The following is an 18243-nucleotide window of genomic DNA, read 5'->3' on the forward strand; positions in this document are numbered from 1 at the left end:
CGCGTAGCGATTCACGTTCAATGTGTTCAATTATGACGTCTAACATTCAAATAGTATTCCTTGTGGACAGTTTGGTCGGTAGGAGGGAATTCGGAGCACACAACATCTCGATAATATAATCGAAGATTTCTGCTTTGACGTGGTTTTTTTTGGCTTCGGCTCGCCTTTGCCACAATATTTGGCCGATTAATCGTCTGCTTCTGAGACATAAGCATAGATTGAAGTCTTATCGCCAGTAATAATACGTTTCCTGACATCCTGGCAGTCAGAAAGCATTGTTTCACAGACCTTAATGCAACGATTATTTCACCAAAATATGTAAGTCAAATATTTTTAACGCTTTTCATATAGTCGCCACCAACAAATGACCAAAAAAGCTAAAACTTAAAACCATTGTAGCAAAAGTCTACGTCGTTTAATCAGAACTCACTCTAATTTTCAGGAGAATTTTGTTAGAAGAACCATTCTATATTTCTTACTACCCTTAGTATAAAAGGTTTGCCTTTTATATTTCATGCTTAGAGAACGAAAATCGCATTATGGTTTTTCGAAATATTCTTCATTAAAGTCTATACACTTTTGTATGCGTTTGAAGCAATTTTCGAAGCACTTTTGCCATTCTGATTGAGGTCTCTCCAAAATATGCCTTTTGAACGCATCAACCGCTCCTTCAGGTATCGAAAAACGTTGACCTCTTAGTTTGTTGTATAGCTACGGAAATAAAAGGAAGTCATTTGGTAAAAAGCCAGCACAATACGATAGTTGTCTCATCAAATCGATATGTTGAGTGCTAACATTGTAATAGAGAAGAGTGATCCGACTTGGGCGGTGGGTGTTCCTGATTTCTTGAATGATATATGGCAAGCGGATGTTTCTGTTATTATTAAATAGCTTCTAGAACAACAACTATTTTTGGACAACCTTAACGAAATTTGTCTTGGAGTTAACTATGACCTCGATTGAATTCACCACACCATCGATAAATCCATTTTTTGGCGAAGATGAATATTTTAAATTACTATAAACATCAAAAATGACGCTCGTATGTCAAAACTTTCCTGCAAAGTTGTGAGTAGCCAGATTGAAACACAAGAGCTGCCAAAACTTCAAATACAAAAGGCAACCTACGTAAAATAGTTTAAACCAAAAAACTTTAAAAAAGCAGATGTTTGAAATTTTAGTCGCTAACTACTACAAAAATACTACCATTGCTGAAAGACTTAGTGTAGCTTTGAGAACTGTGAAATACTCTCCACTAAGTAACAAAAGCCATATTTGTGGTCGTCTCTAGAATATTTGAACTTATTAAGACAGTGTGGCAAGTTCGGTAAGGTCTTGATTCTTTCGACGAATACTACTTTTTACACATTTTGATTACAATGTCTTCAATTTAGAAACTGAAAGTTCAAAAAGCTCGTCGCACACCGCACAATTTATTTTAGTTCATTAATTGCTCTTTCAGCTCAACACAAAGTGTGGTGAGCTTGAGGTAAAATTAAAACTCAGCTGTTTGCTCTTTTCCTCTATCACACACTCGATTCTAGTTCGTTTATTGCTCTTCCAATTCAACATAAAGTGTGGTGAATTTGAGGTAAAATTAAAATTCAGCCGTTTGTTACTTTCCTCTAACACAAAATCAATTTCAGTTCGTTAATTGTTCTTTCAGTTCAATACAAAGTGTGGTGAATTTGAGGTGAAATTATTATTCAAGTCAATATTATTTTCCTCTATCACACACTCGATTCTAGTTCGTTTATTGCACTTTCAATTCAACATAAAGTGTGGTGAATTTGAGGTGAAATTAAAATTCAGCTGTTTATTATTTTCATTTATCACACACTCGATTTCGGTTCGTTAATTTCTCTTTGAGTTCAATACAAAGTGTGGTGAATTTGAGGTGAAATTAAAATTCAACTCATTATTATTTTCCTCTATCACACACTCGATTTTGGTTCGTTTATTGTTCTTTCCAATGCCTAAATGCATATTTAGTTAAATGTCTAGCATATAGTTTTACATATTTTGTTTTAATTGTTTTTGTTTATTTCCAAACATTGTAAAATAATGATTTTCTTTATTTTCTTGTAAAGTTTATATTATTCATAAATAATAAAATTTAATTAATATTATTGTAAAATGTCTTTTGGATCTCCTTTACTCTCTCTATCTAACTATTTCCAACTAATAACATCTATCTCTCTCTCTCGCTCTGCAACTAAACTTGTATTTAAAATAAATTTCGCAAACGTTTACATTTATATATTTTTTTGATTTTCCACTATTGTGTTAATAAAATACGTAGAAAATTTACGCTCAAAATGGTAATTAAAACAGCGGTATGATTACTAGAAAAAAAGCGTAAAAATTAAAAAAAAACAATAAGTAAAGTCTACGATTGCGTAACTACATACATACATATTTACATGTGTGCAATGGGATAATTGTTGAAATGTCAGTGTTTAGTTATAAATTGTTTATGTTTAAAATAATTTTTTTCAGTGATTTTCATTTACTTTCCATCCCAAATTATATATTTTTTTTGAAAAATATGACAATAAACGCTATAAAATTATTTGAATATTAATTTCAAAATTTTTGTATGCTTTAGACGTCGTTAAACCGTTTTTGTTTGAAAAAGTCGTATAATTCGAAAATAGTTGATACTAATTACACATACATAAATATATAACCATTGATACTAGACACTAACACTTGCCGTTAGTTTTTATTTTACAATTATTTGTGTAGCAATAAGAGTGCCCATGTTTAAGGTCATTATTTTAGTTTTGTATAGTTTTTATTTTATTGATATTTTTCGTTAATTTCATGATTTTCACTTTAAAATATAATGAATTTTCGTATGAAATTAGCTCAGAACTGCTGCGCAAATCCAAATGTGACGTAAAGCAAGCGAAGAAATTACAAAAAAATTTTTATAAAAACGGCAATCAATAAACCGTTATTTGATAAAAACGTTTCTGCCAAAAACCGTTATAATATTAATTTTTTTTTTTTGTTTTTTAAATGTTTAATTTCAACGCACCACAAGTTTTCTCAATGCATATATATTTGTTTTAACTGCAATATGATTACTTCTAATGAGATCCATACAGACATTTTTCAAAATATACCTACTAACAACATGCCCGCAATCAAATAAGAATTTTCAATTATTTCATTCACTTTCATTTCGTACACAATTCCATCAAAATTATATTAAGTTTAAAAAGTGAAAAAAGTATATTTATATATAAACGAAATTAGTATGAATATTTATGGTATGTACTGTATATACATACATATAGGTTAGTCATAAGTGAGTTAGTACCATCAATATATTTTAGCGAAATTACGAAAGTATTTTTTTTTAAATCGCACGAAGTGTCATTATTTAATGTTAAAATCGCTCAAAGCTCTAATTGAGTTATAACATAGACTTAAGCATAAAAAAAATATATATTGTGACTATATAACATTACCAAACATAATATAATTAAAATTTTTTTGAAAAAAGCACAATCAAAGGAAAATTCTACTGAAATTTGTATTTTAAATCGAAAATGGGGCAGTCTGTAACAATTGCGCCTACACATATGCTTCAGCGAATTAGTCTTCGTTACTTGTTTTTATCATTGAAATTAGTTATTTCGCATTAATATAGTTTATGTAACGCATATAGGCGGAAATATTTAAGCCTTATTTAAATTTTTCGTTTGAAACTTAACTTATGTGCTACATATGGTTACATAAAGGGTTAATACAAATTTAGTGATAATTCTTCGGCGTTTCTGTTTGGGTTTTTTATAATTTTGTTTTATTTATGTATATTTTTCATAATTCTAATTCTTATATAATATTTTAGTTTTTACACTTCGATTTTTAGACTTTGATTTTTACACTTTAAAATTTTTATTATTTCAATACTTAAATTTCTACTATTTATGTCTTATCTTATTAATTTTAATTTTTTTTTTTTTTTTTGAACCACTAAGCATCTTTTTTTTACTCGTACATCAATCAAAGAACCTGTACTAAATAGTCAAAATCGAATGTGAAATTCTAGAAAATGCGCCTACTCTTGTCTATGTCAACATGTTCCTACGGTCAATCTCAAAAATCGACGATTACAAAATGGTGAGTTTTCCAGCCTTTAAACAGTGAGCAAATTAATAACAACAGTTTACAGAAACACCAAAATTTACAATGACTAGGCCATTAATGTATACAATATGTATATTACACAACAAATATTGAAATATCATTGAGTGGTTTTTCAAAGAGCTGGTATTAATAAATTTTTGGACCATTAGACCGTTGGTGTAGCGTAAGATTTAATGCTAGAGGGTGTGCCAAAATTAACATAAGATTGTAGTTTGCCGCCATTTCAATTAATATTCACAGTTGAAAATGTTCCGACCATATTTTGTATGCGATTTTCGAGCTGTGGACGTCAAGCTTTCATTATTTTCGAAATATTATCAAATAATGCAGACATGCTGTTCTATAGTGTAACGTTCCATATTTATTAAGCTGATTTGTGTTTTTTATGATTGTGGCAAATTTAAATCTTGCGTTAATTTTGGGACACCCTATATTATTTACAACTGAGTAAAACGCAATAAATCGTTCGAGGTTCCCTAATTTTTTTTTAAGAAAAAACACAGAGACCTAATATTCAATGGGGAATGCTTACTTTCATTCGAAGGAACATTCTTTGGCATTTATTTTTTGAAGATTATCTCATTCAAATGTTAACCGCGGCTACGTCTCTGGCGGTCCATTCGCTGAGTTCAATTTTCGTTGATTCGTACGAGCATTTCGATTGGTAACTGCCGAATGACACGCGTGATGTTTTGCTCCAAGGCCTGAATCGTAGCCGAAATGTCCGCATAGACTTTAGACTTTACATCTCCTTACAGGAAAAAATCTAACGGTGCCAATCAACCGGCCCAAAAGGGAAATTATCTGCTTACTGAATTGTTCACTCTATAGATCCATTGGTTAAGCGATGTGTGGGAAGTGGCGACAACCTGGTTTTTGAAGAAATGTGGACCGATGATTCCACCGACCCACAAACCACGCCAAACCGTTGTTTTTTCTGGATGGAATGACAGCTCTTGAATCTCTTCAGGTTGCTCTTTGTTCCAAATGCGGCAATTGTGCTTGTTTACATACCCATTGAGCCAGAAATGGGCCTCATCGCTGAACAAAATTTTTGGCTCGAAAACGTGGGAACTTCTTGGAGCTTTTCAAGAGTCCAAAGAGCAAAGCGATGTCGCTTGGGAAGGTCGAACGGCTTCAGTTCTGCACAAGCTGTATTTTGTACGCTTTCAATTTAATATTTCGACGTAAAATGCGCCAAGTCGTTCCATTCGTCAATCAGAGTTGTTGCGAACGGCGCCGAATCGACTCTCCACGGTCTTCATGTACACTCTCAGCTATGGCTGCTATATTTTCTTCACTGCGTGCTGGACGTTTAATTTAATTATGAATGTGGTCGAATAGTATCCAAAAATGAGTGCTGGGCCTCAGGATGGGTGATGGTGTTGCGAATAGTACGCCCAGTAGGCCGATTATGTTGACCATAAGTTGAGCGAAGCGTGCGAAACACATTCCTTAAAGATTTTCGTTATAAAGTTGTACGAATTATAAACGCTGTTCAGCTGTAAGTCTTTCCATGATGAAATGCCAAACAATACTCAACAAAAATAACATGACAGCTTGACACATGATCTGTCCAAAAAAGGCTATTGAAAAAAGTAACTCTACTTGGAACACCGGTAATTTTACCTTTTGCCTGATTACGTTACTTTAATGTGAAGAAAACCTCAGCCGATTGTCATAGAATTTTGGTCGTAGTTTATGGTAAACATATTCTAACTTAAAAGTGGTGATTTTGGCTTGGAAAACGAAGGGGGGCGATCAAAAAAGTTTGAACTTGAGGACCTTGAAGCATTATTCAGAAAAATTGTTGTCAAACAGAAGAAAAACTCTCATATTTTTTGTAAGCCTGATAAATTCAAAAGCAATGAAATTGGGTGTCATGTGATATGAAACCAGGAGGTGTTGAATTACGATTTTGTTGACAATTTTGACATGTCAGAAATGCAACTTGAACGCTACTAAAAAAGTAGATTTTGCATCGGGATGTGTCTGATGTTTAAAAATTAATCAAGAAAATGCAAAAACTTCTCGAAACCTGGTGAAGCCGATTATCCATAACGCCAGGGTAATGATCCGTATTTAGTGTGATTAGAAGGGTGCGCTATATTATGAGCCACGAAGACCGGATGAAACCACTGATGCGGAACGCAACCGACAACAACTCATCCATTTGAAGCGAGCTATAATACGAGGAAATAATTTTCCATCATAACAGCATTTGGTTTCATGTCGGCAGGCTGGTTTTAACTCTGTGGAAATTGCGGCTGAGAAGTTTTGCCTTATACGCCGACTAGCCCAGACCTTACTCCTTCTAACTACAAACCGTTCCGGTAGATGCAGAACGGCTTAACTGGAATTCGGTTTGCATCAGCACCGGTCAACAAAAATTAGCTTGGTTCATGCTTGGCCGCTCAGCCGGCGCAGTGCTTTGTGTTGGAATGCTCGACTTGCCAGGGAATTGCAAAAATGGTATAGCTTCAAATGGGCTAGACTTTGAATAATAGTTTTTTACGTGGGTTTTGTTTTTTTTGTTTTTGTTTTTGTTTTTGTTTTTTTTTAAAGGCCAAATTTGGGTGAAACAATTACGCATATACTTATAGATCAATATGCTTCACAATTTTATTTGTTCTGTGAAGATTTAGAACAAAAAACTTTAATGCGGTTTTCAAGTTTTAATGATTGACAATAAACTAATATTTTTGGTAAAACTCGTAGAGCTTCCTTTTTAAACCGTAACTTTTCTGAATGATTGATACTCATCGATATATTTGCTTTGTATTATATATATATTAAATAAAATCGCTATAATCGCTCTATCTAAAAGCTACTCAATGATTGCCTAGTTGAAAAACTTTAACTATAATTATTTCATAACTTTTTTTTTAACAAATACACTTTTAATATAAAGTGCGCATTCGAACTAAAAACTTGCCACACACAAAAGTTGCTGCTTAGCTTTGTAGATTCACATGTACTTCAAACCAAAGTTCTTGTAAAATACTGCAAAACACTGTTCTAAAAACCAGATAATTAATTAAAACCAGGCTCGTTTGGTCACACTCCCTCAAAAACCACGTTTTAACAAAAAAAAAAAAACATAAGTAAAAGAAATATACAACAACGCTGTGTATAAAATACCGCCATGTGTCTATATTTAAAACAGCTTTTCGTTTCGAACGGCTCATCTTAACACCAGCTAAATGCAAAACTCAAACTCAAGACTCTCAACTGTACCATAATCCACCCACACAGCTGCCGGTCCATTTACCTACAAGCACCCCTGTCTTCAGCGTTCTCCATGCGATCAGTATTCAATTTGCGACACGCTTAAACCCCGAACGCTTTCGCAACAACTCGATTACTCGGCCACTTGAACTTTCACTTTCTAACCACCAAATCATCACTTGTAATAACAGCAATTACCACCGATTTCTCTATGTAAATTATAACAATAACAAAAACCATATTGCTTTTGTGTTAAATAAACTATGATTTTATAAATAAATATTTCCGTTTTCGGTTTTTCCACTACGAACTAAACGTAATAGTTATGTTTATGAAGTCTAAGTAAATACATGTATGTATTTGTATATGATATCTAATGAACAATATCAATGTATAATACAAGAAAGAAATATTTAATGTAAAAATTCAGTTGTGTATTTTTCATGGATTAAGTACAAACTTTTGTTCACAACAGCATCACAATTTCCATTACTAACCTCACCATTTATTATTTCTCTATTTCTCTATATCTCCACGCCAGTGACATAAACTCCCCACTGTACTAATATATTTTAATGTCTACGCTTGTTTTCCGACTACACGTAAAGCTGTAAATTGTAATTAAAGAACAAGTCGATTGATATTTAACAACAACTCTAACCTCCTAACTATCCTCCTATGTCTATCAACTATTATTCCAATGCATATCATACATCTATATTTATGAACATATGATTTTTCTTTAAGAACTGTGCCTGATTGTGTCATAAAGTCCATATATGATTTGTTCGTTTCTCTCATTGCGAAATCGTGTGCATCTCTTTACATTTCATTTCATTGTAGCATTTTCAAAATATTTTCATAAAATCTTCTGATTTCAATTTTTAATTAAAAGTATTGTATTATTTTTGGTTAAATATTATTTTTGATTGTAAGGAAATTTACAACTGTTTTCAGCTGAAACGTATAACTAAATACATGTATGTATGTATATTCATAATTTTGGCAACTACACTTTAACCCTGGACGGGCTTCGTTATTTTGCCCCTGTTGGCAAAACACTATGATTGTTAGTCGATTCGAGGTCCAGGGTTAAAGTGTTTCGTTTTTTTTTTTTTTAATTTTCAATTAATTATTTGCTACAACAGGAAAGTATATAAAGGAAGGAAGGTAAAAGATCTGTGCAACTAAATAAAAGAAACCCTCAAAATAGCATAATTTTTTATTTCCTCAGACCTTTCTTTCGTAATTGGATATAGTTGGCAATATCTTGCATTCCTTATTGGCTTTATAAACTATGCGATTATGACGGGTCTGTTTCCTTTATGTGTTCGGTTATCAACCGAAAAACTACAAATAAGAGGAGAATCAAAGCAAAGTGATTGCCTTGGGCACATTAAAAAACATGAAGAGTCTACTTAATCTTCAAACACATGTGTGCGGTCTTGCGATCGGCAGCAGTTTTCAAAAATTAAACCTCTTTCTCTGCCTCCTTAGTCCATTAACTAAAAGTGTTGGCAAGCAAACTGATCTTAGGAAGATAATTAAAGCCCATATTACGGTTTTCAACCCACTTGCGTGTTGGTTGAAGTTTTGAAATCCGGTATTATAGTTTTCAACTCTACCAGTCAAAAAAGGTTTTGGTTGAAGTGTTGTCAAACTTCAACTTTTTTGGTTTTTTTTTCAACTCTTTGCCAGTGGAGTTGACTAGAATATCAAAAAACTTCAACTACTGCTTTCAAGCTGAAGTTACACATTAATGAATTCAATTAGGAGACATTTTAAGGAAAATGGGTAAAAATAAATATTTTATTTATAATTTCAAACTATTTTTATCAGTTATTAAAAACAAATCCATAGAAAGTTGAAAAATTTGTTGAGCTCGTGGCGTAAAGTCACAAAACTGAACGTGGCAAGCTACAATGAAAATTAAGATACCGTAGGAAGTGCTTGCAACATAAAGAGTCGATACAAACTACTAACACATAGAAATATAGTTTTTGAATAAAATACAGGTTTTGAAGCGCTTTGCTCCTCTTCAGTCATTTGTGTTTTATCCATAACGCACAAATATGGTTTTCATAATATTTTAAAACAAGTTTTGTAACAACCGTAGATGCCACACATACCTCTTAGCACATCTGTCGCAAATTGTGCCTTCAGATATATTGAGTTGAGTTAGCTGTCAAACCTTCATTTTTAAGGCGGTCAACAACAATGAAACTTTGACAGAAAATAGTTGAAAAGCATAGTACCAAAAAAGAGTTGGCGTGACAACCGAGTGTAGTTGAATTCAGTAAAAGGGGTATTAACTTTTTACCAAAAAGACGCTTGGCAATTGTCATAGACAGTTTGCACATGCGTTTAATTTCCATTCTAGCCAGTTCGGTGTGATGTCTGAAGGTATGCGCTCCCAAGTGTTTAAGTATTAACCTCACAAACGCAGGAGAGTCAAGAAGGAAGTGTTAAGTACCTCATCTTCTTCCATTCAGCTACTGCAGATGGCATCTGGTAGGATTCCCAGCCTTACTGCGTGGACGCCAGTAGGACAATGGCCCGTTAAAAGCTCCAAAACTAGGGAGAGGCTAGCCTTACTAAGGGCAAAGAGATCACTAGATCTTTTGCGGTCAATCTTGAGCCTAAAGGCTTTTGCGACAGCGCTTATACCGACCAAGCTTCCGCAAAGCCCAGTTATCTAGTAATAGAACACAAGAGAATACGCGAGCACCAATCCACTCCCATTCTACCGAAAGCCGTTCTAAGGTACCTTTTCTTGCTGGCTCATCAGCTTTACAGATTTCTGCGATTCCGCTGTGGCCTGGCGCCCATACCAGTCTTATCACAAAGACACTCGATGCTATTGATAGCGTGGTTAGGCACTCTTTGACCAGTTCTTAATGCACTGTTATTGAGTTAAAGGTTACTATCGGCGCTCTGCTATCTGAGTAGATAATCACTTCTCTGAAGTAGGCTGTACTCAGGAGCAGTAAATCTTCCGTTACCTTAATGGCAGAGAGCTCCTGGCAGTAAACCCCTTCACCAACTTTCCCCCCAAACTTTGACCCATCCGTGAGGAAGCTCACTGCCCCTCTCCTCCAGCGGCTTCTTCCCACCTACAACTCACTCACCGGTATATAAGTAGAAAAGGAGCCGCCAGAGTTCGGTTTGGTGACTCCATGATCCAAGTGATCCGGTAAGAAGTTAAAGCGTGTGAGTATATCCAGGTGTAAACCCCTCCACCAACTTTCCCCCCAAACTTTGACCCATCCGGAAGGAAGCTCACTGCCCCTCTCCTCCAGCGGCTTCTTCCCACCTACAACTCACTCACCGGTATATAAGTAGAAAAGGAGCCGCCAGAGTTCGGTTTGGTGACTCCATGATCCAAGTGATCCGGTAAGAAGTTAAAGTGTGTGAGTATATCCAAGTGTTTAGACACGTGTTCTTTTATAAATCCATACTTTCTGACTCCGATGACAATTCTTTATTATTATTTTAAAACAAATTTCATTTAATTTTATTATTAAAGGAGTTTTACTCAGTTTAAAAAAAAAAAAATAACCAGTGTCTTTAGAGAGTATTCGAAAGTAATATTTTGTAATTAAATTTCATGCTTTTTCAATTTTAAGGTATCACGCATGAGAACTAAAAAATTCAAAAATTAATTAAATAATTTTTTTCCTAAAATATTATTAATATGTTTGAGGGAAAAAATATTTTTCAAATTAATTTATAAATGAAATTTAAAGAAAAAAGCAGTTTCCAGCACCATTTTAAACTGTTTTCCATCTATATTGAACTAACTATTTTTAAATATTGCTTTGCAAGTCATCAAACGCATATTATTTCATGATTTTTTTTTTAAAACCTTTTGATCATGTCTATTTCAAGTACACTTTGTACAAAACCGCTATTCGCTATTTCGACATTTTCTCAGTCACACACTTAACGCTTAATTTTAACGAATCGCCAGTCAAGCTAATAATGCAAATATAAATAATAACAACAATACAGTGTATAGCAATATTACTTAAATAAATATATTTTTTAAACAAAATGTGCATTGGTGCCAAAATCAGTGTTTAAATAAATAAAATATAGCTAAGCACATACCGATTTATCAAGCACCGAACAGTGTTGTTGAACGCCGCAAAAATACTACACAATTGTATTTACTCATAGTACAGTTATGTGCAATATGAACAAGCCTACAAGACAAGACACAAAGCTTGTAAATATGTTTATAATTTCACTGTAAAAAAGTAAGTTATATTTTAAGCATAATATTAACAAAAACTTAAAGACTTATATATATACAGTTATGCGCAAAGTGATAGCAATGGATAATATTATTACAATATGGTAACACTATGTAGTATATTTAGCTTAAACAAACTACAGTTAGGCGCACAGAAATCATCAAGTTTTAATTTCTTTTTGTTTTTTCTTTTGTTTTTGATTTTGAAATCTGTTTTCATGCGAAATGTTTGTCAATTTGTCTGAGTTTCAAGTGATATTTTTTGTTATTTGAGTGTAATTGCGAACGGCGCATTAGCAAACGGGGTTGCCAGCTGCTTTACAGTGAGTTTACACTAGCAATCATTTAATAATTTCGGCTAAAAAGTCCATTTACAAACACATACTTGTATATTTCAACGATAACTGCGCTTTAAACGTAAGAGTGTGCAGTGTCGAGTAGTTATTTTTGTACAAATAGCGCTAGTTAATTATTAATGATACTGAAATATTTACATTAGTAATGTTTAATTTTAAAAATTAAAATTAAAAATTAGAAATTTTTTTTTATAATATTTGGCAAATAAAAAATAAACTAGCATACCGTAAAGTGAGCAATTTTCTTTAAAAAAATATATTTGCAGATTTCATATACGATTACCTGTACTTCGAAAGTGTACTCGTACTGCTTTTTCACATGCCAGGCTTCCAGCAGTCTTTAAAGCGTTCTTTTTTTAATTTAGTTCAACTCGTTCAATTAGTTTACATTTCATTTTTTCAATTTAGTTACGGTTAATTGCTTAGTTTGTTGTTCATTATTATGTAATTATACAAAACAGCGTAAAACAAAATTCCTTTCATGATTTTATTAACGTCTGAACTTTCCTTACAGCTATTTCAATGTTCTGTTTTTTTGCTTTTTCATTATCTGGTAACTCTGTTTTTATAACTGTTGCATGTGAATGCGTATCTTTCTACAAAGTGATCCAATTATATAATCCCTATATATGTTTTATATTATGCATTTCTGATGAATCATTAAAATAATCGTAATGGTTTTTTTATTTAATTTATTAATGCTTTACATATAATTCTGAATAAAATCCGAAGAGAAAATTCTTCGAAAAAAGTTTCTGTTTTCACATTTCACTCGAAATATGTAATTAATTAATATGTGAATCCGAGAAAAAGCGTAAAATATAGTCTAGTAAGACAATTACTGAGAATGTAATTTATTACTGACCAGAAAGCTAAAACTACAATTGTTTCAAGGATGCTTACCGGAACAACGGACCATTTTTCCGGGAAGATTTTACTACAGAAGTTTTTATTGGAAAATGAAAACAAAAGCAAAGTGAAATACGCGCGATAATAATGTTTTCTAATAACTAGAATTTGTGTTGGGACTATTGAGTTTGGCTATTGAAAAATACATTGTGACAAAAACGTGCCCGGAAATTGCAAATAAAACGCAAAATATTTAATTTTTCATCAATAATTATTATTTTTTTTTGAAAGTCATTCCCACCAGACGTAATATACTTATGCAATTGATTTTTCCAGCTCCCGAAAGCTCTTTCAGCGAATTTGGTTTTGTCTCTTCGATCGACTGAAAGCGGCTTCCATTCCGATGATTGTTGACTTGTTTGCATGCCATAAACCCATGTCTCACTTATAATGCTCTCCATGAATGTGGATCGGAATTCGCACGATCAAGCGTGTCCAAAGAGACCTATTTACGGTACTCTTTAAAAAAAAAATTTGCTTTATCAGAACGAGTCGAGCAAGGACGCGTTTCATACACCAAATATCCACCAGAATCAGTCACACGGCCTCAAGAGAGATGTCAAGCTCGTTTGTCAGCTCTCTAGTACTTGCCTGACGGTTTTGAAGCACCATATATTAATATTTTCAGCAGTTGAAGAGGTCGAAGGTCGTCCAGAGTGAGGCATGTATTCAACGATCTCTCGACCGTTTTTAACGAAATATAGAGCAATGATTCCCTTTGCCAATATAGCTCACTAAAGAGGTTACATGGGTTTCCTCGGGCAAAAAACGGCATTTTTTTCAATAATTTTTTTTCCATATAAAAAATAAAATATTTTAATGAATTTTTTTTTTATTTAAAAGACTCGTATTTAATAAACATTTTGTAAAATTTTCAAAAAAAAATATCAAAATGGCAGTCATTACGATGCCAATTCCGGCAGTCCCTCGGAAAAAAGGTGCATCCGCGTTGTCAGCAGAACTTCTTTCAGGATCATCTGAAATGAAAATAAAAAATACGTGTTAAAAAAATTAAAATTAGATTTTTGGCAGACGTTTTTATAAAAAAAATGCAAATTTCGATATGATAATGATATCTCGAAGTCCTGAGTAAAATTTCATCAAGATCGGCTGAGTAGTTCGCGAGAATTCTTTACAACCGACTTTGAAAACATAGTTTTGAGAAAAACGCGTTTAAAGACGGCGCATTTAGCCTAGCCAGCCTGGAGCGTATAAGTTCTCAAGGCTGTATCTCCGAAACTATTAGTCGGATCAACTTGAAAATTTAGGACAATATTCTAGAGATGTTATAGAATTTAATAAGACAAAAAAAATTTCGATTTTTTGAAACTGTGAAACCCATGTAACCCCTAAACAGAGACTTTTTGTGAAAGTAGCGGCGTCAAACGCGACAATTTTGTTTATTAACGTAGCCATTTAGCCAAAAATGAGCTTTATTGTTGAGCAAAATTTTTCTGTGAAAGTCGGGATCGGAGTCTGGATCTCGTTTGGCGTTCATTCGCCGAACGTGCGACGCGTTTGATGATCGTTCGGCTTCAATTCCTACACGAGTTGGCTTGGATAAGCCGGCAAAGCGAGATTCTTTCGCCAATTTTTCCATAAAATGGATGGACACAGCTCTAATTGTTGCAAGTGACGGCTTCCTTCTGGTCTTCTTCGATACGCTGCTTCACAACAGCAATAACGTCTTCGTTCTGCATTAGCGTAAATGTGGTGCGAAAACGATCCCTGGTTGTTCGATTACCCACTCGGCTGGACGTTTATGTTGGCCGAATATTCGACGCAGCGCGCGATATGTCGTCCAACTCCAATCTTTATTTTGATAACAAATTTGCTCGATTTGTAAACGTTGTTCCGGAGTAAATCTGATCGGAATCCAAGCAATTTTATATATACATACACTATATATAACTCACACACTGACCTACATATTCAGCATAAGGTTTGTTAGAAAAACGAATATCATTATACATATGTACTCAGGGAAGTAATGACCTCATTCAGGGACGGATTCAGAGTAGAATTTTTGGGGGGAACTCTATAATTACTTCTTCTGGATCGATGATGAGTTTTGTGGCTCACTGGAAATAATGAATTTGAACTTTTGGGGGTGGGGTGTGGTGTTTTTCTTTGGTTGCTAACTCCACTAAGAAGTCATGATAACACTATTGCGCATGCGTCAGTGTACATGTTAGTGTAGGGTTGCATCACAAGCGCTGCCCGTTTGTTTGAGTATCTACTAGTATACTTTGTTCGATTCGCTGGAGAGACAGCTACTGATACGCTAGCTCGAAGAGTCTGTATTATTTTAATTAAATAGATTTTTAAGGAAGAAGAAAATTTACGAAAAATTACAAATATAATTTATAAATACAATTAATTCGTTAACGAAAATTTTATTGCAAATATTTAGCTTGGATTAATTTGACTTAGAAAGATTATAGCTATGGGAGAAAATCAATGGATATTGGAGCTGCGCAATTACAATAAAGCTTTGAAGTGTAAAATTGTTTACTACAATAAAAATAAAAATCTGAAAATTATTTAACTTCAATTTAATGCTGCCACGTATTTTAAGTACCTAATTTTATAAAATTTTTTCACTTTATTTAATAACTAAAATGTTTAAAATTTATTTATATTTCTACCACTTATGAATTAAGTTTCTATTTAAATATAACGGTTATTTTATGACATACATATATATTAACGCTTAATTTCTGCCTGCCAACTGCTTACAATATATTCAATGCCATGCAACTTTCGATGTTTTTAACGCTATTCTTGCTAAAATATAACAAATATACTTTTATATAAATGCTTAGTATATGTATGTATGTATTTAATAACTGATTACTAACTAAAATACTTATATAATGAATGCTTGAATGCGTCTGCTGAATGTGACAGAAATCTTTGAATGCCACTGCATTACCGCTGCTGCATGTCGCTTACCAAACTTACCATTATAACTGTACTAACCGAACAAATTGTTTATCGCTAGCGCTTTTGATGTTGATGCATTTATCTTGCTTGTCTGCTTGACTTTAACTTTTCTTGCTTGACACATGCTTTGTATGCTGAAATGAATTGTTATTTTTGCGAAGCAATTTCTTACACCAACTCATCTTAACCGCTGCAGAAGAGAAAATCCGAATCAGACCAAATCCATGAACCCAACCTCAAATAAATTGTGAAATTCGATAAAACCACGCTTAACGGCACATATCGATAACATACCCGAGCAAAAACCACCAATTTGTGTTCTTTTTTTTATAAAATTATCAAAGAATTGCGCGGCCCATACCACACCAACAACACCGTCATTCGCATACGAGTTGCTTTATCAAAATCACTTAATATATTGCCAAATTTCGACTTATGCAAAACCTTGTAAAAAAGAAAAATTCTCAAAATTCGTAGAGCCCATTTAGTTGCATTGCAAAAACAAAAACAAAAAATCGAAATAAATTGACTATGCAAAATTGCAATTTACCCATTTCACTATTTACTCGCTAATCAACTAGGCCACCAACTAAATCGAAAAGCGCATTAGAGAATTAGCAAAATCCATTGTAGTTTAGTGTTACATAATCATTATCGAAAATCATAGACTTGAATAATCACATTTGCTTATATAAAATTGAAAGTTTTCTTTTATTTATGAATTCGACTAATCGACAATTTTGTGTGTGTGTGTGTGCGTGTACAGGAATACAGCGTGCAATTGACTTTCCGCGAGCAATGGACCGATGAGCGGCTGAAATTCGATGACATACAAGGTAAATTGGAAATAATCGCTTACATTTATCGTATTTGGTTAGTAAGGAAAGCAATTTTAATTATATAGACACTTAATTGCAGAAAACTCCATGCATATCGTCACCTAAAATGCGAAACAACGTAACAGCAAAAAACTCGAAATTGAGTTTTTTATTGCTTACGAATCACTATACGTAGCAAAACATTTTCAGCTGCCGCTGTGAGATATAACCAATATATAACCAATGCATAACCACTATATAACCAATACATAACCAATGCATAACCAATATATAACCAATGCATAACCAATATATAACCATTTTACAACCCAAACTAAAATTTTGTTTCAATATAAGTGGTTTCTATTATATCCTTTTTCTTTCGCCTATAAACTTTTGAAAAGTGATTTTACGTTATTCTGCATTTTAGGCGACGAAATACTTATAAGGAATTGTGGAACTAAGATATGAAAACAAAATTGAAATTTAATATAAAAGGGAATAAGCAAAGAAGACACAATTAATATCTACCCAATTCATATTAACGCTATGAGCATATTTAAAGTAAAGTTCTCAAATCTTACATAAAAATATTTCATAATTAATTAAATGCTTTCAAAAGTTATATAAAATCAGAAGACAATCCAAAAATCAATATAGTGGATCACAGTCCTAATTTGAGAGCACATTTGCAAAATAATTTAGTTAGGTTGTATATTCTTGTATTCTTCTCTCCGAAAAGCTCGCTCAAGGTTAGCTTAGGTTAGTTCATAGGGTTGATCCATCTCACTTGGGCAGCTATCTGTCCTTTATGTTAACCAAAAACTCCTTCAAGTACATCGCCTCATAGATTAATGAAGCGTTTTGAACTCGCTAATATCAACTGTAGCCACTTCGCTGGGTTTTCTAACAGTGTGTCTAACAAGATATTTCAATTTCGCTTCCAATCTTATGAAGGCGGAGTTAGGGTGCCCTTCCTTTAAAATTCGTCCGTTGATATCGGGCATACAAGTCTAATATGGCGAAAGTGTTTAGTAGCCTGAAACTAGAGTTCATCGAGAGCTCTCTAAAGCACATTTCACCTCTTACCCGCCCCCTTAACTTCTATCCATCCTTGAAAAAACCGTTAGGAAAGCTTCAGCGAGGTAGTGAGAAAAATGTTAAAGAATGGAATCGAATTAGTCGATAATTTCAATGTGTCCCTGCTCGGAGCCTCTCATATATATTAACTACGTTTTCATAAAGCCAGAATAACACATTTTCTAAAAAGACCCACTTCTTTCCAATTGCTGTTCTGCAACAGTACTTGTATAAGGCGACTAATGCCTTCTTCAATCTCTCCTCGCTGTTTGGTTTCCATGAGCGCTTCCCATCCCGCTCGATCAGCGCACAATGTTATATTTGGAAGACACTTCTCATAAATTTTTACTACACTTTGAGACTAGCTTAACTTAGATTCGTTTGCTACAAAGGTCTCTTTAGTGGTTTGTGCTGCGCCACTAATCCTTTGCTCAACAGTGGCTTTAATAATATTCAAAGGCATAAGTATCTTCAGAAGTAATAATTCGTG

General features: G+C 33.5%; 1 protein-coding gene across 26 annotated transcripts in view; it reads left to right on the forward strand.

The window, feature by feature from the left end:
- LOC126754777 (glutamate-gated chloride channel) overlaps positions 1-18243 on the forward strand; it is an 84576-nt gene that overhangs the window by 43823 nt on the left and 22510 nt on the right. For 17 of the 26 annotated variants that reach the window (XM_050466902.1, XM_050466956.1, XM_050466894.1 and 14 more), the window contains 2 exons: positions 4064-4134; positions 16622-16691. In XM_050466902.1, the coding sequence (XP_050322859.1) occupies positions 4064-4134; positions 16622-16691 (141 nt within the window). The remainder of the gene's footprint in view (positions 1-4063; positions 4135-16621; positions 16692-18243) is intronic. The other 9 variants (XM_050466964.1, XM_050467024.1, XM_050467055.1 and 6 more) reach the window with 1 other exon arrangement.

The sequence above is a fragment of the Bactrocera neohumeralis genome, chromosome 2 (genome assembly GCF_024586455.1).
Source record: "Bactrocera neohumeralis isolate Rockhampton chromosome 2, APGP_CSIRO_Bneo_wtdbg2-racon-allhic-juicebox.fasta_v2, whole genome shotgun sequence".
Lineage (NCBI taxonomy): Eukaryota > Metazoa > Arthropoda > Insecta > Diptera > Tephritidae > Bactrocera > Bactrocera neohumeralis.